The sequence below is a fragment of the Monomorium pharaonis genome, chromosome 4 (assembly GCF_013373865.1).
Source record: "Monomorium pharaonis isolate MP-MQ-018 chromosome 4, ASM1337386v2, whole genome shotgun sequence".
Classification (NCBI taxonomy): Eukaryota; Metazoa; Arthropoda; class Insecta; order Hymenoptera; family Formicidae; genus Monomorium; species Monomorium pharaonis.
This window is the reverse complement of record NC_050470.1, coordinates 9,461,304-9,485,380: the sequence shown is the minus strand read 5'-3', so window position 1 is coordinate 9,485,380 and position 24,077 is coordinate 9,461,304. Positions and strand designations below refer to the sequence as shown.

Genomic DNA, 24,077 nt, shown 5'->3' with positions numbered 1-24,077 from the left:
GAATACACACGAATGAACAGATATAAACATAAATTGCTAAGAAAATTATAATAAAGGTAATTTCATGAGGAATATGTAACAATCATAAATTATTTAATAAATAATTTATATTTGTAATATATAAAATAAAATAATTTATAGATTAATTTAAATAATTTTTTAATAATAAAAGAAAGAAAAATTGGAAGCAAGAAAGAAAGTTTTAATAGTATTTAACATAAAAAATTTAATAATAACTTTTTGCATAATTAAATTTTGTGTATAATTTACGGAGCATATAGAGCATTATTAAATAATTTCTTTATCTTTTACTTTTATTTTCATCTTTATTTCTATTGTGTCGCGCGATAGGTCCAAAAGTAAAACAAACCGTGCACTCTTAGAATTCTTATTTTCAAATTGGTGCCCAAAAAACTGGTCGTCCTTCGTAACGTAATCGTACTAAAGCTATAATTCTAAAGTACATATACTTTACTCTTATGTAGGTTATTCTTACGTAACACAAAAATGATGTCCACCCACTTGGTTACCAGTCATTTCAGGGCTATCAATATCGATCAGTATCTTGAACGTGTTATATATCTTGGAGTCATATCTCAAGGCCACATTTATGAATATTTTTCAGTTAGTGATCGATTATTTGATTAACTTAAGTTAATCGAAGCTTAAAGTCAACAATTAATGTTCTAATTTCATAGATAATGTTAAGATATTTTTTATACCAAGTGATAAGAAAGCAATATAAATTTTATAGAGCTTGTAGGCAATTTTGGAAATTATACTTAATTTTAAAATATCTTAAATATTACTTATATTTAATTAAAATTATCAATAACATTTTACAACATATTTAAAAATAACCATTATCCCAAATTATATTATTTGTAATAAAATTATATATATTTATAATAAGATTTAACAATTTGAATTAAAAGAATTGTAATCTCCAAGTTTTAACACAGATTCCATGCCACCAAATATTATTGTGGTTTGATAGCTATCTATGGTGAATATTGGCCGATTTGCACCGAAATTTCCCATTACCTACATTAAAATGATGAATGCAATTGGAATATCGAAAAGCTAATTTTTATCATAATATCTACTCAAATGTTTATTTTATGTACTGTTTATTAATTATTTATTAAATATTTTTTTAATTCTACGTTTATAACAATTATTATTACAGAAAAGATTTTATTATACAAAAAAATCATTATTAGCAACGTTCATTAAAATTAAATAAAATTATTTATTCCATCTTATAATTTAAGTAAGGTGGCTTTTTTATTTTTGTAATAATCTAAGCTTAATATTACAAATAATTATTACAAACCTTCTTTTCTTTTAAACTAATCACTTCAACTACTCCAGTACCGGAACCTCCAGCCAGGACAAGATCACCATGAGAATTCCCGTTAAAATATTGCACTGCGTAAAGAAATTCGCCGTTCAAAGTCGATAGTCTGTTATACGGATTTATTGTGTCGATGAGTTTTGCGCTCGTCAGATCCCATACTTGCAGACTATCGCGTACTATCCAAGAGCCTGTCAGGATACACGTTTCCTATATATACGAGATACATAAAAATACATTTTTATAATTACATAACTTGTGTTGATAAAACTATAGATGTCAAATTATATAGATATGTGCTATAGAAATATGCTTACGTGCATGTCGATGGCATCGCCGCATATATGAGGACCTTTAATAATTCTTATTGAACCAGTCGGGACTCTGATATCCCAAATCTGAAGAAAGATCTTCTCTTAATTCTTATATTTTTCTACTGTTAATTGATAATTGATAAATTTTAAAAAATATTTAGCTTATATTGCACGCTTATATGTACACTGAAAAAAAAGTAATATATTCAATAAGATATGTTATTGCGGGCTGCCAATTACAGATATACTCGATACAATAATATATGCTATTGCAGTATCAACATTGTACTTGCATTAATAGCAAATATTATTGTATTGAGTATTTTATGTAGTTGGCAACCCGCAATCACATATGTTATTGACTATATTAAATTTTTTTTCTGTGTATATACATATATATTTTTAAATAAGCAAATAAAAATTTCCTTAGTAACACAATAATACACTTTGGCAGTACATTGGCTAATATTAGCTAAAGATTGGTTATATTGGGAGTGCATTGGCCAATGTTTTCCCAATGTAACGCCAATATTGGTCATAAAATATCGGTTGCAAATTAGAATGCATTTAATGTCTAATATAAAAAATTAATTGGTTCAACAATTGGTTGACTTAATATTGAACCAATATTGCTGCTTAGACAAATTGGGTAAATAAGATTAAGTGTCTATTTTACAATATTGGCCCAATATATATTGGGAATATTACTTTTACATTATTTCCCAATATTGCATCAATGTTTTGTGCTACTAGGATTATTATAACTAATTATGTCAATATTATAAAGGTACATTTTTTATATTATTTGATTTGATTATTAACATTATTGATGAATGACAATTTTGTTAATTTTGGAATATATATCTTTTTTAAGAATTACCCGAACAGTGTCGTCCCAGCCACCAGTTATGATTAGATCAGGATATTCTTTGTGAAATTTTGCGGCAAATATTCTCATTCGATGAAAGTTTGCGATTTTACTTTCTGTCAAAACTTCTTTGTTTTTATATACTAGTATCAACTAAAAATATTATAAATAAAATTTTTTTCTTTTATAATTATATATATGTAATATATAAAAAAATATTAATATATGTAAATGTTATTAATAAATATTATATATCTCAAATAGCACAGGGAGTTCAAAAAGAACTCAGTTGTATGTTACAAATTATAGGTTTCTTTTGAGATGCAAAAAAAATTCTTTTCAGAACAAATTCTGGAAAGAATTCTTTTTACATTTCAAAATAAACTCATAATTTATGACTCATAATACAACTGAATTCTTTATAAATTCTTTTTGTACTCTGTGCAATCTGAGTTATTACATATGTGTTTAATATCCCAACAAAAATTTTAAAGACACATTTGTAATTGAATAACTGTAATTAACACTAACTTTAGCGGTTTGTGTATTATAAAGTCGAACAGCTGCATCTTTACCGCCGGAAACCAAGTAATCTCCAGTAATGTTAACATCTATCGTATTCACCTCGTTCTTTGGCTCTACAAATAAGCGCAAATATCAAAATAATATCGTGTGTAACATAATTGAGAAAACCCATTCATCTACCAATTACAAATCTGGAAATTTCTTTTGTGTGTGTGTTGCATGCAAAGATCATTCCGCAGGCGCTAGACGCGTAGAAGATCTCGTTGTGGATTGGATTGAATCTACAACACATGATCGGCATGGAGCTAGCCAGACCAGATCTGAGCGTTTCTTCTAGCTCACCAGTTTCACCGTTCCAAATCTGCAAAATTGCTTAACGAAAAGTAACGTTATCTCAATCTCAACAAAATCACGCACTAATTTATACAAGGTGTGATAATAATCACTACCTGAATACTACCACTGCCAAAACCCGCGGCTATAACTTTGCCAGTTTTAGAAAAACGTGCGCTATAAAGGCCACGCAAGTTCTCAACAAAGCGTACTTCGTGTGTTATCCGACAAAGATTTTTGATGCTGTGCTGTGGCCTCTGAAACCAAGAGTGCCGTGGTTGCAACTCCATTTGTTCTCTCCTTTCTACCTGAAAGGATTTCCTCAACCATTACATGATTCATATACATATATTTTGCTGATACACAAAGTATTTTAATTAAAAAAATTAGACATGAGAGTTTTTCGTATAACTAAAATTCATATATTTTTATATAACCAATGTCTAATAATAATATTCTAATCTTATAATGTAATAAACTTATTGAGTCTATACAAAAGATTAACTTAATTGATTAATAAATATTTAGCTGTAGAATTCTTACCTTCTGTTCGCTTCTGTAATTTTCTTCAAGAGATTGAAATAAAACATCATAAAAATAGAAAAGTATAATTTGGTATGTGATTATGTTGTATTGACTCTAAATTATGCACAAATGATAAAATAAGAGTAAATATAAAAATAAATATAAAAACATACAAATATATAAATAAATACTATTAATATTATATAATTAAATGTAAACAATTATTTTGTAATAAAATATTATATAAAATATATAATAAATAATATATATTAAACATTTCATATACACAAAACATTAAGATATTAAGATAAGTGGATTAATGAATAAATTGACCTTCAAACCTTTGTTATCACGATATCCGCGTTCGTGATGCCACTGATGGTCTCTCGATTCGTTAGAATTCATATCTTCCTCGGCTCTAAATTTTTAATTAAAATTTGTGCTTTAATTATAATTGTCAAATGTGCAGCAGATCACGGTTAGCTTTCATAAATTACCGCGGTTATTATCAGTATCTTCTGTTTTGCCTTTGAAAACAGTGGTGAATCCAGCACGCCTAACGTAGTCGTCGTATCTCAAACTTGAATTTTTCTTCTACTTTACATTAAAACATGACAGAAAAGTAAGAATAAGGATTAGATTTGACAGGTGATTAAATCAACAGATAAAATTAATGCCTTTATTACATATTAAATTAATATGGATAATGAAAGTATTAATTTTGTATTATATAATAAGAAAAAGGATTAGAATGGATTACATTAAAATTTTGCCGATTAAATTAATAATCAAGCTAATATAAAATCTCGTAATCGAAGTCACCCTAATACTGTGGTATGGATATAGTAATATTGTAGTAAATTCGATTGGACTGCATGCACATTAAAACTATTGTATGTACATTAATTTAACCTAAGTATAATGACATAATATTTCACATATCATCACATGTCTATTGTTTTGTGTACTCAATCTAATTTGCACTTGCGCACTAGGGTATTTAATCAAAGTTCATTATTTAAGTTTTTAATTTAATAAACACCCTGCATAAACGTCGGATTGAAAAGAATTTAAAAATATTAACATTTTGTCAAAAAGCAGAATTCAGAAAAATTCAAAAGATATTCAATTGAATATATCTTCTGAATTCTCATAATAAGAAGCATTCAAATAAATTCAAATCTTCGCATTAGAAAAGATTCACTTCTTCTGCTAATTGTTATCGGATTCAGAGGCATACTCCTCTTCCCTGTTGTACATCACGCGCTTTTAGGCAAGAATTTAGACCAATCTGCAAGCAGCAAGCATTCGCTGCTTGCCGCTTGCTGTGTCCAGTCTACACTAGGCTTAGGGTGAGTTCCACTTAAAGCTCGCAACGACCGTGGAATCATTTCATCCTTATTGGTTATCAAATATTAAACAAGGATAAGCAACGCTCATGAGCATTAACTGGGCTCGGAAGAGGGTGAAAACATTACGGTGCGACTTGGGCTGTGTTTCGATATTACTGCCAGTACTGAAAATCTATAGTTTCCGTAACGTACACTATAGATTTTCAGTACTGGCAGTAATATCGGAATGCAGCCTTGATGTACCCTTTGAGTATATACATATACATGGAGGAGGAATTGCTATGGTTTCATGTAGACCGTAAGTGTGTCCAAGATCTGTGCGAGAGAGAAAGGTATATCATGATACTCGCTTTCTCTGCGCATGCGTTAATATCATTATCTGCACCGCAGTTTCAACACTTCTTGTGCACTTCTTGTGCACTTTTTGTACTTATTTACGGATTGTATGTGTGTGTAAAACATACAATGCCAGCCATTGTACATATAGCGTTTGACGCATGCGCAGAGAGAGCAAGTATCATGATATACCTTTCTCTCTCGCACAGATCTTGGACACACTTTCAGTGCTGGCATTCCTCCTCCGTGTATATATACTCAAAGGATGTACCTTGACAGTTTTGCGCAAAAGTCGCCCCCGCTACCGCGCGCCCCGCGTGTGCCTACTAACCATGTGCCACGCTTGCGCACAACGACGCAGGTACACGATTTTCACAACTCCGATTACCTTAAACCATTCGGTTATTCCATTGAAATTGACTAATCGCATTTGTTAATTTTGCTTAACGACAAATACGATTGGTCAAATCCAATGGAATAACCGGCCGGTTAAGATAACCGCAGTTGGTGAAATCGGCCCTTATTACATGACTGCGCCGCGCGTCGATATCATTTTTCAGTACCGCCATCTGCCAGTATGCCGAGTACCACCGAGTGTCAATAGTTTAGTTTATGTCGGTTTATGTCGGGACCAGTCGGGATATTCGGTTGGGACATAGCCTATACGAATTGGAGCCCAGTGGCCGAGGATGAGTGACAAGATGGCACGTCAGCAGGACTTCAGCGATCTCTTCAACGTGAGAAATAACTTCTACATCGGCAACTACCAGCAATGCATCAACGAGGCACAGAAGATCAAGGTGACGTTATCCCATGCCGATTGTCTTGCAGATCCAGTGTCACACGTTGCCTCTTTTTAAGTTCCAACGTGGGCGGCTATCACTGCCGTTCCTCCTGGTTAACGTCTTTTTCGTCTTGCCGATGATATTTCTCTGATATCACTGCTCTTCCAGATTTATAAGAGAATACATGTTGTACAATTTTTTATATTATATTTAAAAAGCAAACAGAACTTAAATTCTTTCCGTAGTATCGCTGTCAAAATATTAAAATTTCAAATAACGAGACAGATTTGTTAAGCATAAGTAACTCTTTGTTTGAATCTTTGCACGAACTGGCTCAAAATCTAAATCTACACAAAAAAAAGAGATAAATTCTATAACATTCTTAATTTAATTTATGTTTGATTTATTATAATAATAATTTTTTTAATATGTTAGTTTTAGAGCAAACTGCCCTACAACTGTACAGACATGTAAGTTTTATCTCTTTTCTACAGACGTCGATTCCGGAAGTGGCTATGGAGCGCGACGTCTTCCTTTATCGCGCATACATAGCGCAAAGGAAGTTCCGTGTGGTGCTAGACGAGATCAATAATTCGTCCCCGCCAGAATTGCAACCGCTGAAGACCCTGGCCGACTACTTCGCCAATCCACATCACCGGGAGGCCATAGTAGCCGAATTAGATAAGGAAACTAAGAATGTAAACTACGAGAATCATAATTTTCTGATTGTGGCAGCGACCATTTATTACCATGAGAAGAATCTGGAGGCTGCCCACCGGGTGATATGCACCTCCAACAATCTGGAGTGTATGGCGCTGACGTTACAGATATACCTCAAAATGGACCGTTTGGATCTGGCTCGCAAGGAGCTCAAGGCAATGCAAGAGAAGGACGACGACGATACCTTGACTCAGCTCGCTCAGGCATGGATAAACATTAGCAGCGGTGGTGAAAAATTGCAAGATGCTTATTACATCTTTCAGGTGAGAGAAAAGACCATCAATCTTAGGATATAAAGCAAATACTTTTTAGTCAAATCTTTTATTTGTTTTATCTAAGTGTTTCAACAAGTTTTTAAACCAATATTTTTCAACAAAATTATAAACTATTTCAGGAAATGATTGACAAGCATTCCAGCACAAGTATGTTACTGAATGGCCAGGCTACTTGTTTTATTGGACAAGCAAAATACGAGGAGGCGGAGACGGCCTTGCAAGAAGCTCTTGATAAAGATAGTAATAATCCAGATACATTAATCAATATGATTGTCCTCTCGCAGCATATGGGCAAACCACCAGAGGTGGCGAATCGTTACCTTTGTCAATTGAAAGATTCTCACTTGGAGCATCCTTTTGTTAAGGAATACTTGCAGAAGGAAATTGAATTCCATAGACTTAAAGAACAGTATTCATCTTCCGCCTGAGTACCCCTGAATAGATTATGGCATTCCGTGGGATAAGATCGATTAAGTATTGATTATGAATGGACCTAAGTGTGGACTATACATTGAAAAAGTTTGACTCCATTGAAGGTGTCCAATAAGCAAAGCTTCTTCTTAGCCGGAAAACTTTTCTTTTGAAGCTGAAACATCCATAGATAGATCCGATAGTTTATGCAGTGCATTTCAAACCTTTTAATTATTGAAAAAAATATATTTTTTAAATTATATTTGATTTTTGTTGAGAGCGAATCAAAGTCTGTCCATATAATATTAATCTTTAGGCTTTCAAATACACTTTTAGGATATGTTATGCATATATGAGGATTTATAAAACGTTCTAATTATCTCTAGGATCTCGGAATAGAAAACGTGCAATTTTTCTAAATAGAGACATTTTGTTTGCAGATGTTCTATAATATTGAGACATTTTGTTTTTATAATAAGCTATACATGCTGACAGAAAATAGATATAGCAGTTATACAAATAATGAAAACATTCGGAATTGCAAGAACCAAGATGTATGTGACTGGAAATGTTGATCCATTTTATCGTAATGTTACACTTTCATTACATAATCATGAAAATATGGCTGCCATTTTATAAAATTATAAATCATCGTCAAAACTAGAGATATACTATTTCGTGTGTAAACATCTCTTCATACAATATTCGTATATTGCCAATTTAGAGATGTAACAGATAAGCGAAATATTAAAATAAAATATTTCGTACATTATAAATATAAAAGTGTCGGGAAGTCTTTTTTAATTTTCAAATTGCCCCTCAATGTTTGTAAATATCGTTATAGAAATAATTTATGATTAACTTATAAAAATAAAGTCTTACATCGTTAATTGTATTCTTGTATAAAACCTAGCTCATTTGTCAATCTTCCTTTCAGTTTTTTATATAAAGTTTATATGTTCATCTCACAAATATATGTAAAATTAAAAATTTTTTGAATTTGAAACAAGTTTGATTTATAATTCATAAAATATTTTACATAATTATATATGTATGTATAGTTAAAGTATGTAATGTTAAAGATTTAATTTAAATGAACCATTAAGAGGATGCTAAACAGCCCGTCAAACATGATCGAGGTCGATAATGTAGTCATTCGTTTGTGTTCATAAAAATATTCGCTTCAAAATACAAGTTATGTAGCTTATACGTACAAATGTATGGTACCCCGCAGTTCGGAATAGATTGAGGAATAAAACTATATTCGTCAAATTATGATTACAAGCCGTAAAAAAGTTATTTCTAGGATCAAATTTTGTTCATTTAAGCGCTTTCACTACAGATTTCTCAGTGAAAGCGCTTAAATGAACAAAATTTGATCCTAGAAATAACTTTTTCGGCTTGTAATTGTAATTTGACGAATAATTTTATTCCTCAATCTATTCCGAACTGCGGGGTACCATACATTTGTACGTATAAGCTACATAACTTTTTTTTTAAGCGAATATTTTTATAAACAAATAAACTTTAAGAATTTTTTTGTATTTTTGGTCTTGATCGTCCTTGGGTTGTTTATGTACGTACTTTAAACGTGTAAAAGAATTTTCAATTCTGTAAATTCAATTCAAAACTAAATGGTTGAACAAAATGTCGGTTAAGGGGATCCTAAAACAGACGATTTTAGGATCCCCTTAATTTCGAGAGTAACTTAAATTTGAAACATAGAATTGTTCACTAAAATGAAAAAAATGCTTCTTATAAAATTGTTAAGATTAATGGCATAAATAATTCACAAGTAGACGTATATAAAATAATTTAATCTTTTTATTGGTGGCGGTGGATTTCAAAAAACCATATTGTATATAACAGCACGCTGATTTCACAATAAAATAAGCGTCAAACTGTACATAAAACATAACTGTTCTGTATTAAGTCCTGTATACGTCTTTGATGGAGTATATATACATGAAATTATATTCTCCCTGGATGTTTATCATATGAAATATATCTGTTATTGTATGGATTAATAGAATGAGACCAAAGTTAACATCATTAAAATTAATATTACTCCAAGTCTAGATGCATTATCGAATCTACATGTGATATGACTCTCTTATATAAGTCATTAAAAAAATATCCATTATAATCCTAATTATTGATAATTTACATTATCATATATCTGATATTCTTACACTAATATCACAATGGCTCGAGACAGTCAAGACTTCTGATGTTTGTGCATGTGTCTTGATAAACGATGTTAGCTGCTGGCGGCATAACTGTCTTCTGATAATCGTTTATACAACTACGTAATGTGTAATCCGTTGAAATTCGTGTTATATAAATCTGGAAAACGTCTCTATTTGCCTTCGTGAAAAATTCTAAAATTGCATGACTTTCTTAAATTCGTAACAGATATCGTGTACAAATTCTAGGTAAAAAATCGTTATTCGACGCAAATTACAGATCATATACACAATTCGTCTTAAACAACGTCAATATTAAAAAAAAAAAATTATACTCGAATGGATACAATGCATATTTCACGCACGCGGCTGCTCACTTTCCTATACGTGCGGTAAACTTAAGTCACAAAAAATAAAAACCACGCTCGCAGCAGGATTCACAATGAGATAAGGAAAAAGAGAAAAGAAAAAAGAAAATAATAAAGATACCTTGTCCCTTCAACTGTTAATCACATTCAAGGAAATAAAATTAATTCTCTCCGTATGCTAACAACAAACCGTTGTCTATCGCACATGTCAAGTCGTTTAATACAACTTAAAAACACAAATTATAAGTCCGCTGTCTAAAAAGATAACCATTGTGTGTAACGAACTGCATAAGAACTTTCGGGAAAAACTTATATTTAATTTTATTACAATTTTTTGTCTTGAAAATTTTTCATGGATAAAATAAATACTGATTCATGTTCTTATAACGTAACATGTTTAGAAAATTGCTCAAGGGCTCTTGATTGTCTCATTGCAGCTTTATTGAATTGTGAAAAATACTGTGAATTGTTTGTGCTGTGTTAAAATAAATTAGGTTTTTTTCGATTAAAATACATATAAAAGGCACGGAGACGAGAAAAACATGAAATATAGTGAAATAAAAAATCAGTGGAATCACTATAGCGCATCTTAGTTAAAAAATTTAAAGTTAAATTTACATATTTTATACTTTATACTCTAATAAAAATAGAATAGATTATCCAGCTATTTTTGAAATTGTATAGCTGTAACATTTATAGCAAATTTATCAGTTCATGAATTTAGAAGTTTTTTAATTCAATATAACTGCAAAGTAAGAAAATAAGAGTCCCAACGTAAGCTCATAAACTCTCGATGGATAACTATTACAATGATAATGCGGAAAAACTATTAAAACAATAACTTGATAAATTTTATAAGTGCATTGTTCAACCTTTGTTGCTTTACTGAAAACTTTTATAAAATAACATGATTTCCTGTTTTTATTATATAAACGTAGCATGAAAATTTCATTTGTCAACTAAACATTTGAAATCAATGGAAGCAATCATATAAGGGTAGACTTACATTTTTTCACGAAGAATGCACTCCTGTTTTTACACTTTCAAGATGGTTAACAAGATAATCATCGTACCTGTACAACAACGATTATATATAGAATTTTCGATATAATTTTCTTTAGAATAAGTGAACTTTTATACAGATTTGTTTATCATCGTTAAATTCGGTTGAACGTGCAAATAAAACGGTATAGAATGATTTGAAAATATGGAAAACATTGCGTGTCCGTTCATACTGTTTTTGTTTGCACCATTGAGTCAATGTATTAATCAGATCGATAGTATGTATAGTTAAATACAAAAGGTCAAGAACACTTTCTTCATCTCAAACCGTTTCGTAAAAATAAAAGTACTTAGAATGTCGTTCAATACACTTCACTCTGTGACAATCTTTTATAACTAAGTAAACCGTCTTATTCAAACGCAGGAAAAAAAAATCTAAGTTCGCTCGAGTTTCCATTGCGTTATTTCCGCAGACCATATCGAGAGGTGTCTGTCGGAGATTCTGTATCGCGATTACGCGCAACAGTGAAAAATAAGTGTAACGACGACGAAATAAGTTCCGAGATCGAGAAGGCCAATCGATTGAAAACTCTATTCATCTTTGGGCGCACTCTTTCTTTCGAATGCGAGCCAAGTTTTCAATGTGTGGCACGATACTTTCCAGAATCCTTATGAAGATTCTTGGACATAATTTTTATTTAGAGATATGCCGTTAGGGCGATTCTAGAAGGTAAGCGCGGGCACGCGGTGTCATTTTACGTATGCGGCCTCGGCTACTTATGCTAATGCCGGGCTCCGGTATGTTTTCTTCATCGCTATCCTCGGCATACGAACGACGTTTGATCTTACGCCGGTTTCTCACCGGTACCATGATACTGTCATCGGTATCCTCGTTATAATAGGGACGCTTCCGAGCCGAGGATCGTCTGCTGGTGTACTGCTGCCTGGTGTTCTCCGAATCTACAGAACCGCGCTGCTTTCGACGTCTCGAGCGCGAAGACCTGAATCCTGTGTAGCAATACTCACTGTCTTCCGAGTCCTGATTATCAGCCTCAATTTGTAATTGATGCTGCTGTTCCTCTTCTTGTTCATCCTCTTCTTCTTCCTGTGGTTCTTCATCGTCGTCCTCTTCGCTTTCGCTATCGCTATTATTGTTCTTCCCATTGTTAGTAGTATACTTTTGGATCTCGTTCTCGGTCACTAACTTTCGTGACCTCGTGTCCCTTTTGATGATCTTTTCCTCTTCGCTCTCCTCTTCCTCTTCCTCTTCCTCCTCAGTGGAATCCGGCGCAACAAATTTCTTGTCCTCATTTATTTTGTTTTCCGCAACGTACTCTTCTTCATCATCATCTTCGTCGACGATAACATTCGATTTTACTTTAGATTTAGATTGCTTGCCATTCTTAATATTTTTGCCGCGATTCTTGCGAACCTGTTTGTTGCGACCACCAGGCGTATAATCGTCTCCGGAATCAGTATCAGCACTAACACTAGGTATCGCTGTCATCGCTCTAGTTCTTCGAACAGGGCCACCGTCACTGCTGTCACTGTCCGTCGTTGCCTCAGTTTCACTAGCGTCACTATAACTATTCTTCGGCTTTTTCGATACGGTCGAACGACAGATTCGCAGTTTCAGCGTTGGCCGGGACGGACCGAAATTAGATCGCTTTGCGTGACCATTTGTCATTCGAGAGGGTCCTAAAAAGCAAAATAAAATTAAGATTAGTAATTTAATTATAAAAAATGCTCAATCAAAATTATAAAAATATAATATTGCAATCAGTGTTAATACAATTTCAATTTATTGGCTATTCTTTTTCAAAATTAAAGATCATATGGAACATATATCATGAAAATTTGCCAAATTTCGTGCAACTTTCTACATGATTAATAAATAAAATTAACATATTTTTAATTCTTAATCTTTTGATGTATAATGTATTTTTTCTTTAAAATACGCAAATCATAAAATAATAATTTTCCAGTAAAAATAGTTAAAAATAAACGTAATTCAAAATTTAACAAATTCTTTTCAATATATGTATAATGGAGTGGTAATTTGGAAAAAAGGTACACGCGCATACCAGGTGTACTTATGTCAAAATCTTTCTTTTTCTGCTCTTTACCCGACTCGTCGTCATCCTCGTCGTCATCGTCATCCTCACTGTCTACGTCGTCCTCATCATCGCTAGGAGCAGATTTTGATTTGGATGGCCCTGTACATAAAATAATTTGTATTTTATCACATTACATACATTTACACAAGGCAGTAATAAACACTTACCTGTGCCATTACTTAAATTAGATTTCTTCTTCGGTTTCCGCTTTGCTCTCGGCTTCGTCGTCTTAACATCAACATCATCATCCTCATCATCTTCATCATCATCATCATCCGTTTTATCTTTATTTCGTTTACGCGCTGATTTCCAATTTAAAAGTATCCTATGCATATAAGCTTCGAACATGGCCGACAATCTTATCGTCATCGAATATATCTGCATAAATAGTCGACATTTTGAAAAATGTGATCATAAACGAAGCAGATATTACATCAACCTACCTTCGAGCGTTTATTAGTATTATAATTCCTGCTATTTGTAAATATCAATTTCATGTCCTTCGCAAATTCCACTGGCGTCTCGTAATTACCGCCTAATAAATCCTCTTTGACAGTACGCAAATCCATCGGTGTGTCTATTATTTGATGATATTCTGGATGCTCTAATCTATCTACCGGTTCCCTGTGAAAGTGGTCAGCGTCTCTTCAGTCACACTCCTTAGATACTAAAAATTCAAAAACTCGTTTTTTTTTCCTTACCTGAAAGGTATCGAGTCTTCGCATTGCCACAGAGTCTCTAACAATTGACGACACGCCAATTTCCAATCTTGTGAAAACTCCTGCGAATATAAATTCTTTTTATTCGAAGATCTCAATCTACTTGTCGAAGGTTTGTTTTCTACTTCTATCTCCGATTCGGAGGATTGGTACGTATCATTCAATTGATGATATACTGCCGGAACATCCATATCAGTAGGTTCTCTGGGTAAGAATTCATTATTTAATGTACAAGTAAAGAAATATATACATAAAGATTCACAAATTGTTATATAATAGAATAGAATATCTCTTACTTTATTATACGCAGACATAAGTCAGTGACTATTCTCGCCTTTTTCACTATATGACTGTGCGGTTCATTGAATTGCTCGGCGTTTGCTGCTAAGTATCTAACATCAAATTGTGCCGATGTAATTCTTCTATAAAAATGATTTTCAAAACGGGCTTTTATAGTCGACAAATCGATTGGATACTCCACAATGTAGGCATAACTTGGATAAAGACTGAGATCCACTGGCGCCACGAATGGTTCTGCGATTGCGAGACTCATCACTTGATCCAGACCTCGTATAATTCGGCGACAAGTCGCTTCTCTGTCACCCATGGGCCACTCTTCTGTGTGGGGCTGATATAAAATTGCTTGTCTTTCCTCCGGTAAGACGAGAACAGCGCCACCGAGTTCCGCAGGGACTCCTAATGAATAATTAATGTATATAGCATAGTTAAAAAATTTAAATTTAAATTTTTGACAGAAATTATTATATCAAAAGACGCGTTCCACTTAATACTCGCAATGCTCTTGGAATCATGTCATTATTGTTGTTTGTCAAATATTAAACAAGAATAAATGCTCAGGAGTTAAGTAAAAACGCATCCAAAGTGAATTCTTTACAGAAATACTCTTCTTGTCACATTAAAATTTGATTAAATACTTGACGTAAACATAAAATTAAATAAGCTTACTATCTTCGTCTACAGGTTCGAGATCCCAAGGGCTCATTCGTTCATATTCCCCATTATCCCATCTGACACGAAAGCACATAAAGAGTGATTCTGGAAACTCTTCGTCTAACGGTTCCATTCCGACGATCTGTCCCATCCACCAACCATCATCAATCATACAACGAAATTTATCACCCTCGCACCAATTTCGCGCTAATGCCGTATCGAAAGTTTGACGCAACACTAGGAAATCTAACACATCGGCCATATCATGGTATTTGACAGTAAAATTCTGTCCAGTAAGTCGACCGCCCTCATCCATCAATGCTAATTTCAAACAGCACAAACGAGGCGGTCGTATTTCATACTTAATACCCACTACTTTCACGAACTCTTGTGCCTAAAACATAAACAGTTTCTGATTATATTTCGAACGTTCAAGATTTTAATATCAACATATATCATTTAATCCCATATAATTAAAAACCTTTCTTAATCCCTAGAATAAAGTAAACGTACTCTAATATTTATCTTGGTCCATGGCTCGCACCGCGGACTAAGCTCATAAACCTTCTTATTCCTAATCGCATCTAAATAGAAATTATGACCTTGTCTAAAATAGACTATTTCATCGCCCATCTGTGGATAATAAGGGGCTTTCCTCGGTATTACTTCGGTAAGCCATTCTGAAGGTCGATAATTTTCAGGAACTTCACGAATACCATTAGCTATTGGTATTACCTATTAGATGAGGATAACAGTTTTAAAAAATGTCAAATTATATTAAAATAACGTAACAATCGTTATATCTATATACAATACTTTTTTCTTAGGACGCCTGCTGCGTCTCTTGTCCGCGTCACTTGGGGGAGTGACGGATCGTTTTTTCACGGGTTTTCGTTTACTACGTTTGGGCGGTTCCAAATTCAATCCGTGATCCGCGATCCAATCGGAATATTCAGTACTGGAGTCTGTAGTGCTATCGGAGCACATATCCTCCTCGTTGGCGGTAGAATCGTTGCTATTGCTACTGACTGAACTCGCTGACGATTCAGCGTTATTCTGTAAAAACGCAAGATGTTACGAACGTTTTAACTGCTTAAATTCGTAGAATCTCTTATGCCTCATTTACAACGAGTCGTTAGACGTTGGTAGTAAGAAATTTAGCCAATCACAGTTGATCTTAGAGAAGAATAAGCATAATTGGTTAAATTTCTTACGACCAACAACCAACGACTCATTGTAGACGAGGCTTTATTCATCGTTAGAGCACAAGTACGATTATTAACGTTATCAGTATTAAATAAATATCACTTTTTAAGTACCTCATAGTCATCCTCTTGTTCTTCGTCGCGTGTTGCTCTAGTTCTGTAACCGTGCCTAGTAGTTCTATTACGCTTACGGTTTGCGAGTTTATTTCCTATATTGCCTTGATTAGTGGCAGTGCTCGAGGTAGGCTGTGGTCGCCGCCGCATTTCCCGCCGCCAGCTTTCTAACTCCATATCAGCCATTGCTTCACTTCACAAATAACATACAAGACGTAAATTAATTTAAGAATCAATATTTTCACACAAATTAATATTAGTATCATATTCAGCATACTAATGTTCAGTACACACGAACGAAAAACGAATAAATTTATTTAAAATAGTTTTTCAAGTAGTTTTTTATAAAATTCATTGTCATTCTGATAATATTTATCATATCATAATAAACTGTATAATAGTTACATCTTTTTCATCTCAGTCTTTTTTATAGCTGGATTCACGGGACGCGCGAGCATAGGTTTGTTCCACGGAGTAGTGCTTTCTCTTTGCCAATTGCCGCTGCTTTGCCGAACACCTTCAACGTTACCCTCTCTCCTTAAACCAGCTCTACTACCACGAGGACTCGCTATTTGACGAATCGGTTGTTCCGCATTATTATTGTCTCTATTCTCTTCGCCAGCGATGGCCATTTCTCCATCTGCTCCTACATCAATGTTTTGTCTCTGAGCAAGAGCTTCGATTAATTGATCAATGTTCGATCTTGGCTCTTGTTCTGGAAGACCTTCTATAACCTCTTGCATACCTATTTAATATAAATTTGTGTCGTTCTCATTAAAACAATTATTTGTTTTAATTTCCAAATATAAAAAAATAAAAACCAAGTACAAAAATAAAAATATAGGGTAGACCAGGGACAAATGTAACAGAGTATGGTTGTAACATCGCCAATATCTAATAAAGTATAAGAGTTCGTATATCTGTGACGTGATCATTTAACAGATTGGCATTTATTTGTTAGTGTTTAATTTTCGTCGAAAGTGAAGCTTCAATAGAAGCAGGAATCACTTTCTTAATGCCTTAAATAAATTTCTTCATATATATAAGATTTCAAATATTTTTCTTTATGGATCCCCCCATAGGTATAATATGTTTTCTCAACATATTTCAGTAATTATTTTGTGTTAATAATTTTCATATTTGAATAAACTTTTACCTAAGTATTTGTCAAAAAATTTTACTTTAAATCATAAAAGATCGTTAGAGGACAATAACAACTAATATCCAGGGACAATTGTAACATTCTGGAATGAGCAAAATCTAATTTATAACAAATTTACTTTGCTAGAGACTTACACACAAACTTAAACATAGCATGACGTATAATATAGTTTATATAATATACGTTATATAGGTTTTATAAATTACCTGCTTCTGTGTACACAGTCTTTAATATATATTTTTACAATATGATCTTTAATTAAGGCTGCGTTCCGAAATTTACTATCAGTACTAAAAATCTATAGTTCATGTTATGTGTACAACAAAATTCAAAGTAAAGGTTCTTTAAGTTTATTGTACCGTCGTATAATTGATTAACACCATGATAATTATGATTTCCGATGTCGCCGAGTCAATCTAGTCAATCTAGAGATAAAGAACTCTTGAAAAATATCTTATATAAGGTAACTCATTGATATCATTTTTAAGAAATACTGATAATGTCTTTAAAATGATCTTAAAGAAATCCACCTCTCATTAATGTTCACTGGAATTACAATTCTTTTATCTTTGTAATAAAATATTTATTTTTCTTGTTATGCTTAAAAATTGTGGGTGAGTGACCTACCAAGGTCTCTCTAGTTTTTAATTATTTTAATGATTTTTTAACCTTTTAAAGTCGTTTTGTTTATTTTCGGATATTTTCGGGATATCTTAAAGTATGTTTAAAAAATATGTATAACCATAAATTTGTATTCATTTACTTGCTATAAATAAATACCAAAAATGTGCTACTTTTTTTAAAGAAGTTCATTTTCTCTCAGAAAAGAGCGCCAATTTCTACAAAACTCTATAGATAGAAGTTTTTGAAGTCGCTGATTACGAATCCGTTGTGAGATTTTCGAAATTGACGAATCCAATATGGCAAACACAATAATAAAAATTCAATCGATTTCCACAAAACTACGTATCTAGGAGTTTCGTCATATTGGATCCGCCATTTTGAATTTTAAAAATCTGACAACGAATTCGTAATCAGTGACCCAAAAAACAGTTTTATCAAAATTAATAAACAAGAATAATTCATGGCTCAAAGAATTAAACTTAAATTGTTACTTTTATCCCTGGTCTACTCTAATGTCTTGAAAGTTCACATTTACTTAGAATATTTAAAATTTACAATTGTTTTACAACATAAATTATCGTATGTATTACGTTATAAAATTCTTGTCTTACCACTTGCACCAACTGCAATATTTGGTACCAACTGCTCGCCCCTACAATTTTCTCTTCCTGGCACCAATCTCTGCAACGCTGGCGGATATGGATTTCCATCTACATCAACCAAAAACGGCGGCGGCATTAAATGCGGCGCCGTTTGCGTTTGCTCGTCAAGAACATAATTATTTCCATCTCTTATCAAAGGTCGATAATCCGTGTGGAAGAATAATTCTTTTGGTATCTGAAAATAATTTTATAATTGTAATAAAATTAAATTATAATTTAGAATTGCTATGATACAGAACAAAATGTAATATAATGTAAACAAGTGGAAACTTACAATTTTCAATTTTTCACCTCCACATCCAAATCCGTACATTAAAAGATGTCCATTAGAATCTGTCGCGGCAAGCTTCGTACCATCGGGCGACCATTTTGCATCAAAAACAGCACAATTTCCCTGGCCTTCAACAAAATTTTGGAAGCAAACAATCGGTTCCACATTCAACACGTCCCAAATAATAAGTTGCCCGTCGTGGCCAGCACTCAGTATTATTCGAGGATCTATTGGATGTGATTCCAACACAAAAACTTCGTCTTTGTGTCCCCGCAGAACCTTCACTAGTTCACCCGATTTTGGATTCCACACCTTCAACGTATAATCGTTCACTGCTGTTATAACAAATTCGTCGCTCACGTCCCAACAAACCATAGTTACTTTTGATTTTTTATTTGTATCATCATCCGGTTCTGGTTCTCTATAAAAAAAAATTTTTCAAACTACTGTAGTAAATATATAAAATATTTTATTAAAATCTTTATCAAAAAACAAGAAAAAATGTCCAAATAAAAATACAACATACCCAGAGAGTTTTGTCGTCATAACTAGTCGTTTATGTTGCCACTGCTGTTGTTCGAAATGCCATACATTTGCAGTGCCATCTTTAGAACCAGAAATAAATTTTAACCCGCTATGCGCCCATTGAATACTATCGACCGTGTCGGAATGCGCTTCGATCTCGAGAACTCTACGCGGTCCTTCGTCCCCTAACATCGCGTAAACTCTTACGTTATGATCTGCGGAACCAGCAGCCATAAATGCGCCCCCGGGACTAAAAGAGGCACATATCATTTGCGCTTGGCCAGGCCTCATTTTCTCATGGTATTGAATCGGCTTCGTTCTATAACAAATTAGAAACAATTATTATTTTATATAAAAATGTTAAGTTAAAAATATCACAGAAAAAGCATGTATACAACAATTTATTTGCAAATATGATTAATTAAACTCACTGAAATACTGCTCTCTCGTTCGGTTTCTTCGTATGGGACCAAAAAGCTACGGATCCGTCAGTACTGGTAGAGACTAAATAGTAAACGTTATTACATACTATTGGACAAAAATTGATGGACGTAATCATGCCTGAATGCCCTGTCAAGACGGCCACCTTAAAAAAAATATATAACTAAAACATCCTCATGTATATATTTTCAGTGTATCGTTGCTTGATGTACTTACAGGCGACATCGACTGGAAACACCAGACCCGTATTATTCGATCTAAACTTCCTGCTGCCAACAAAGTATTATCAAAGTTCACGGCTATGTCCATAATTTCTGCAGATGCACCTCGGAAAGTGGCGAGTAAACGTCCATCAACGGAACTCCAGACTTTGACAAGTAAATCGTCTGCTCCAGTTATAATATATTTACCGGTGCGATCAAATAGCACGCAATACACCGCAGACAAATGGCCTAGCGTATGCCGATATAATTTCATTTTATTGTAGAACTTTGTTGGTATCGCCTGCCTTCGACTCAAAGGGCCAGAATTCTCACGTCCTTGAAGTACACGTACTATTGTGCAAAAAAATGTTTTTTTGAAAGAATGACAAAATTATATATTGACATTTTGTATAGAAAGTAAAAATATTAGAAGAGTAATAGTCAAGAATAATTTAATTACAGTTGATTCTCAAGCTGGCTTACCTATATTAGGCACTAACAAACTACCGGGCAATTCCAAGAAAGGTTTTCCACCGAGTCTTCCAGAATAATCGACAATGCTGTATGTACAATTTGTAATATCTACAGAAACAGAATTTTGCAAATTTCATATAAAGTATCTATCAAAAATAAACATGTATTACTCCAAAAATAAAAATATCTATTGTAATCCTCCAATAATTCTTAACTGTCTGGAATTGAGTCATCCAAGATTCAATGGATTTGTTAAGATTAAGCGTACATCTCTCTTTATATCATAAAGTATTTAAAAAAAAATTAAATACCTTCCATTATCAAATAAAATATGAGTCAAGAATAATCCAGCCAGTCTTTTAAAGAATATATCTTTCAAAGATGAAAGCATATATATTTTTATACCTTCGTGAGTACGTAGCAAAGATTGTCTGCCTGCTCCAAGAAGTGATGTCGCTCCACGAACGCATGGTGGCACTTCTTTCTCTAACACTGGTCCTATTCTGGCACATATTTGCAACAAATAATTCGGCCCAATGTGGGGATATTTTTTCTCCTAAAAAGATCGATGAAAATAATAAGAGAAAAATTGTATAAATGACGACGATGACGTAGATGTGGTAAAATTTTTGCTAATAAAATAATTATAAAGGTAAATAAATAGATATGTGTGCTAAACCCTTTTTTGACATGTAAGCTCTGAAGTAAATAATATATTTATTTCAACTTATTAAATAATCGATATCTTATATGTAATTAATATACTATCTACATTTTATCTCTACTAGACATCACAGACATGCGCTTCACGCATGCTATTTATCTTTCTATTCTTTACTTTTTAAAAATAAATTACAATAATAATTGTATAGATAATCATCTATACAAATTTGATAGCTTCGCAATGATGGTTACTCTCGCAAACACAAAGTAAGCGCAATGAGAGAACCAATCAATATCAACATCAACATCTCGTTTTAAAAATAGAATATTATTCTATCAGACATCCAGAAATTTGATTTTTCAAGGAATAGTCTCTTAAGAGCATTAAACAATAAACAGCCCTCTGAAATAATCAAAGATATGTTTCATAATTTTTTGTAATTCTGAATCATTTCCAAAATATGAGTAAAAATAGATTTTATAAACATAATCTTTCTTTTCTCTCTTTCTTTCTCGATAGATAAAATTAATGTATAAATTAAATAATGTATGTTACAGAACTATGCACTAAGAAATTAATATTAAATTATTATTTATATACATAGATTTGCAATATGTGAATGTTATATTTATCAATAACACATGCACCAAAAAAAGTGGTCTAATATTGGGACCCCACTAGTTAATTACCAATCTTTTTTTTGTGGAGTGTCTGTGCTGCACTGCTGCACCAAAAAAATGGATCTGTATCACGACAAGATTATTTTGTTTATTTTATGTATTTTGAGCCGCTAGATACAAATCTGGTGTCAAAATTGCCCCATCACCCATCATTTTCCGCGTGCAGCGAAATTTTTAAGGTTTTTAGGCTACTTTGCTAATTAAAAAGAAAAAAAGAAATGGTGAGTGATGGAGCAATTTTGACACTGAATTCATTTTCAGCACGTTACGTTTAAAATACATAGCAATCGATTAGTAGGATCTCAGTATCAGACCACTATTTTGTGTGCCTATGTAATTAATTGTCGACATTTTGTATTATCAACTCAAGAATTTTATACAACATACACACATATATATAAATGCCAAAAGAGTAAAAACATTGGAAATTAACGTTCCCCAATCGCCAGCAAAATACATCAGCCTCATCGAGTTTTGACGTCGTCGTGTCAAATATTCGCGCGCAAAATTCGTACAATCAAGTAGTTCCCGCGGCCGACCAATCGGCGCGGTCTGATCAGCTACGTACGGAGACGGTACTTGACAAACAAGCTGCCGACGTCTGTGTTCATTGATCAGCTCACGCGAAATGGCCGGAAATGCGCCGTGATTGGCCAGCGTACGGCGGCGGTGGGGGAACGGTGGCGAACGGTCACGGCGCGACAAGAGGAGAGGGAGGGAGAGGTGAGCGACGCGAGGCGAGAGGAATCACGGAGGCGAGAGCAAGCGGTGGGATCAAAAGGGGGTAGAGAGAGAGAGTGAGCAACCCCCCCGCGGATCGAGTACGGCGCATTATTTCATCGAACCACCTTGCAACGCGACCCGAGGGACTCGCTCGCGCGGCGAGTGGAGGGTCGCCGATGCTCGCTCACTCGCACGCTCGGCCGCCACGCCGTGCCGATCGCCATAACTCTCGACGACAGAGCACGTTGCCGTATACTCACCAACTCCTCGAAAGTCTGACTGTGCACGTTACCCTCCCAGTCGTGTCGCGAGGGGAGTACCTGCGAACACAGACACGATCTAGAATCCATACAGGGGATGATCGGGGGGGAGGGGGCGGGGAAAGGGAGGGAGGATTAAAAATCAATGCCGATCGATCGGCAAGCGCCGATCGCGCTCCGCGAGACGACCGCGATATCTCGCGATCAACCAAGGTCAGTGACCTTGGAGATTCTAATGTTTTGACAAGCAGAAACCACGTGCGAGCCATGTGGTCCGCGACTCGCGTTGTGTACAGTGTCGGGCCCGCTGTACGGCTTACCTCGGCACGCTCCAGTTCCCGCTTCAGCACCTGAAACAAAGCGCGTATGAGTAGCACACGCGTGACGCGCTTGCATGGGCCGCTCGCGCGCTCCGGCCGCGGCCCGCGGTGTCGCCTACTTACGCTCGCGGCCTCCTGGCAGACACCCGCGTTGAGAAACTTGGCGATCAGGAAGTACAGCTCTGGAAAAATGAGAAGAGATGCGCGAGGCGCTTTAGCGACGGCAGCACGTACGGCGCGATACGGCACGGCACGTCGCGCGTCGTTCCCGTGCCGTTTCTCACATCATCGCCGTCATCGGCCGATCCGCGTTACCTGGTGCGATCCCGGACTCGTTCCTGGACACGCAGCCCTCCATCGCGGCCGATCCGATCGATTCCCTATTCACTCACAAGACGACGACGGAACATCGGGCTCTCGTAGCGCCGCGATAACCACCGCGGAGTTCATTTTCTCTACACGGTCTTGTGAGACTGCGACGCGCGTACGCGCATGCTCGTCACCCGACGCGAAGTAGTCCCCCCAATGGCGGAGCGCCAGGGCCGTGGCGACGCCGTGCGGGGCCCCCCCCTCGGGGCGAACTCGCGCCCCACGCGCGTCACGCG

At 34.7% G+C, this 24,077-nt stretch overlaps 3 protein-coding genes across 4 annotated transcripts; 1 reads left to right on the top strand and 2 right to left on the bottom strand.

Annotated features, from left to right (window-relative positions):
- Nucleotides 1–894: 894 nt before the first annotated feature.
- LOC105840609 (pre-mRNA-splicing factor PRP46) lies at nucleotides 895–6,069 on the bottom strand. Its single transcript, XM_036285780.1, has 10 exons — nucleotides 5,942–6,069; nucleotides 4,420–4,516; nucleotides 4,264–4,340; nucleotides 3,514–3,705; nucleotides 3,245–3,425; nucleotides 3,071–3,177; nucleotides 2,552–2,692; nucleotides 1,675–1,755; nucleotides 1,337–1,567; nucleotides 895–1,044 (listed from the first exon to the last, which is right to left on the bottom strand). Exons 4-10 carry the CDS (start codon nucleotides 3,685–3,687, stop codon nucleotides 916–918), a joined length of 1,044 nt encoding a protein of 347 aa, XP_036141673.1. The 5' UTR covers nucleotides 3,688–3,705; nucleotides 4,264–4,340; nucleotides 4,420–4,516; nucleotides 5,942–6,069; the 3' UTR covers nucleotides 895–915.
- A 95-nt stretch (nucleotides 6,070–6,164) lies between these two features.
- Nucleotides 6,165–8,696, top strand: LOC105832862 (coatomer subunit epsilon). The gene is made up of 3 exons (XM_012674156.2): nucleotides 6,165–6,410; nucleotides 6,890–7,378; nucleotides 7,510–8,696. The coding sequence occupies exons 1-3, from the start codon at nucleotides 6,300–6,302 to the stop codon at nucleotides 7,816–7,818; spliced, it is 909 nt and encodes a 302-aa protein (XP_012529610.1). The 5' UTR covers nucleotides 6,165–6,299; the 3' UTR covers nucleotides 7,819–8,696.
- Nucleotides 8,697–9,605: 909 nt separating this feature from the next.
- On the bottom strand, nucleotides 9,606–23,938 carry LOC105832853 (PH-interacting protein). Of its 2 annotated transcripts, none has more exons than XM_012674140.3 (22): nucleotides 23,788–23,938; nucleotides 23,596–23,654; nucleotides 23,473–23,502; nucleotides 23,153–23,212; nucleotides 21,231–21,381; nucleotides 20,835–20,933; nucleotides 20,365–20,702; nucleotides 20,139–20,293; nucleotides 19,709–20,026; nucleotides 19,186–19,603; nucleotides 18,861–19,086; nucleotides 16,869–17,208; nucleotides 16,464–16,656; nucleotides 15,961–16,200; nucleotides 15,658–15,879; nucleotides 15,160–15,538; nucleotides 14,490–14,889; nucleotides 14,176–14,397; nucleotides 13,918–14,098; nucleotides 13,642–13,852; nucleotides 13,442–13,573; nucleotides 9,606–13,055 (listed from the first exon to the last, which is right to left on the bottom strand). In XM_012674140.3, the coding sequence occupies exons 1-22, from the start codon at nucleotides 23,828–23,830 to the stop codon at nucleotides 12,070–12,072; spliced, it is 5,403 nt and encodes a 1,800-aa protein (XP_012529594.1). In that variant the 5' UTR covers nucleotides 23,831–23,938; the 3' UTR covers nucleotides 9,606–12,069. The 2 variants fall into 2 exon arrangements, with proteins under 2 accessions (XP_012529594.1, XP_012529595.1); XM_012674141.3 differs by having other exon boundaries at nucleotides 13,484–13,573.
- Between the last annotated feature and the right edge of the window lie 139 nt (nucleotides 23,939–24,077).

Bases quoted from the DNA above. Each gene is read 5' to 3' on its own strand.
- LOC105840609 (XM_036285780.1), bottom strand. From the start codon at position 3,687: ATGGAGTTGCAACCACGGCACTCTTGGTTTCAGAGGCCACAGCACAGC. The intron at 3,426-3,513 runs GTAGTGATTATT...GCAATTTTGCAG, and splicing joins TTGGCAGTGGTAGTATTCAG to ATTTGGAACGGTGAAACTGG. The intron at 1,568-1,674 runs GTAAGCATATTT...TCGTATATATAG, and splicing joins GCGATGCCATCGACATGCAC to GAAACGTGTATCCTGACAGG.
- LOC105832862 (XM_012674156.2), top strand. From the start codon at position 6,300: ATGAGTGACAAGATGGCACGTCAGCAGGACTTCAGCGATCTCTTCAAC. The intron at 6,411-6,889 runs GTGACGTTATCC...TCTTTTCTACAG, and splicing joins ACGAGGCACAGAAGATCAAG to ACGTCGATTCCGGAAGTGGC. The intron at 7,379-7,509 runs GTGAGAGAAAAG...AAACTATTTCAG, and splicing joins ATGCTTATTACATCTTTCAG to GAAATGATTGACAAGCATTC.
- LOC105832853 (XM_012674140.3), bottom strand. From the start codon at position 23,830: ATGGAGGGCTGCGTGTCCAGGAACGAGTCCGGGATCGCACCAG. The intron at 21,382-23,152 runs GTGAGTATACGG...CGATCTTTTTAG, and splicing joins GTCAGACTTTCGAGGAGTTG to GAGAAAAAATATCCCCACAT. The intron at 17,209-18,860 runs GTAAGACAAGAA...TATATTAAATAG, and splicing joins TATTGCAGTTGGTGCAAGTG to GTATGCAAGAGGTTATAGAA.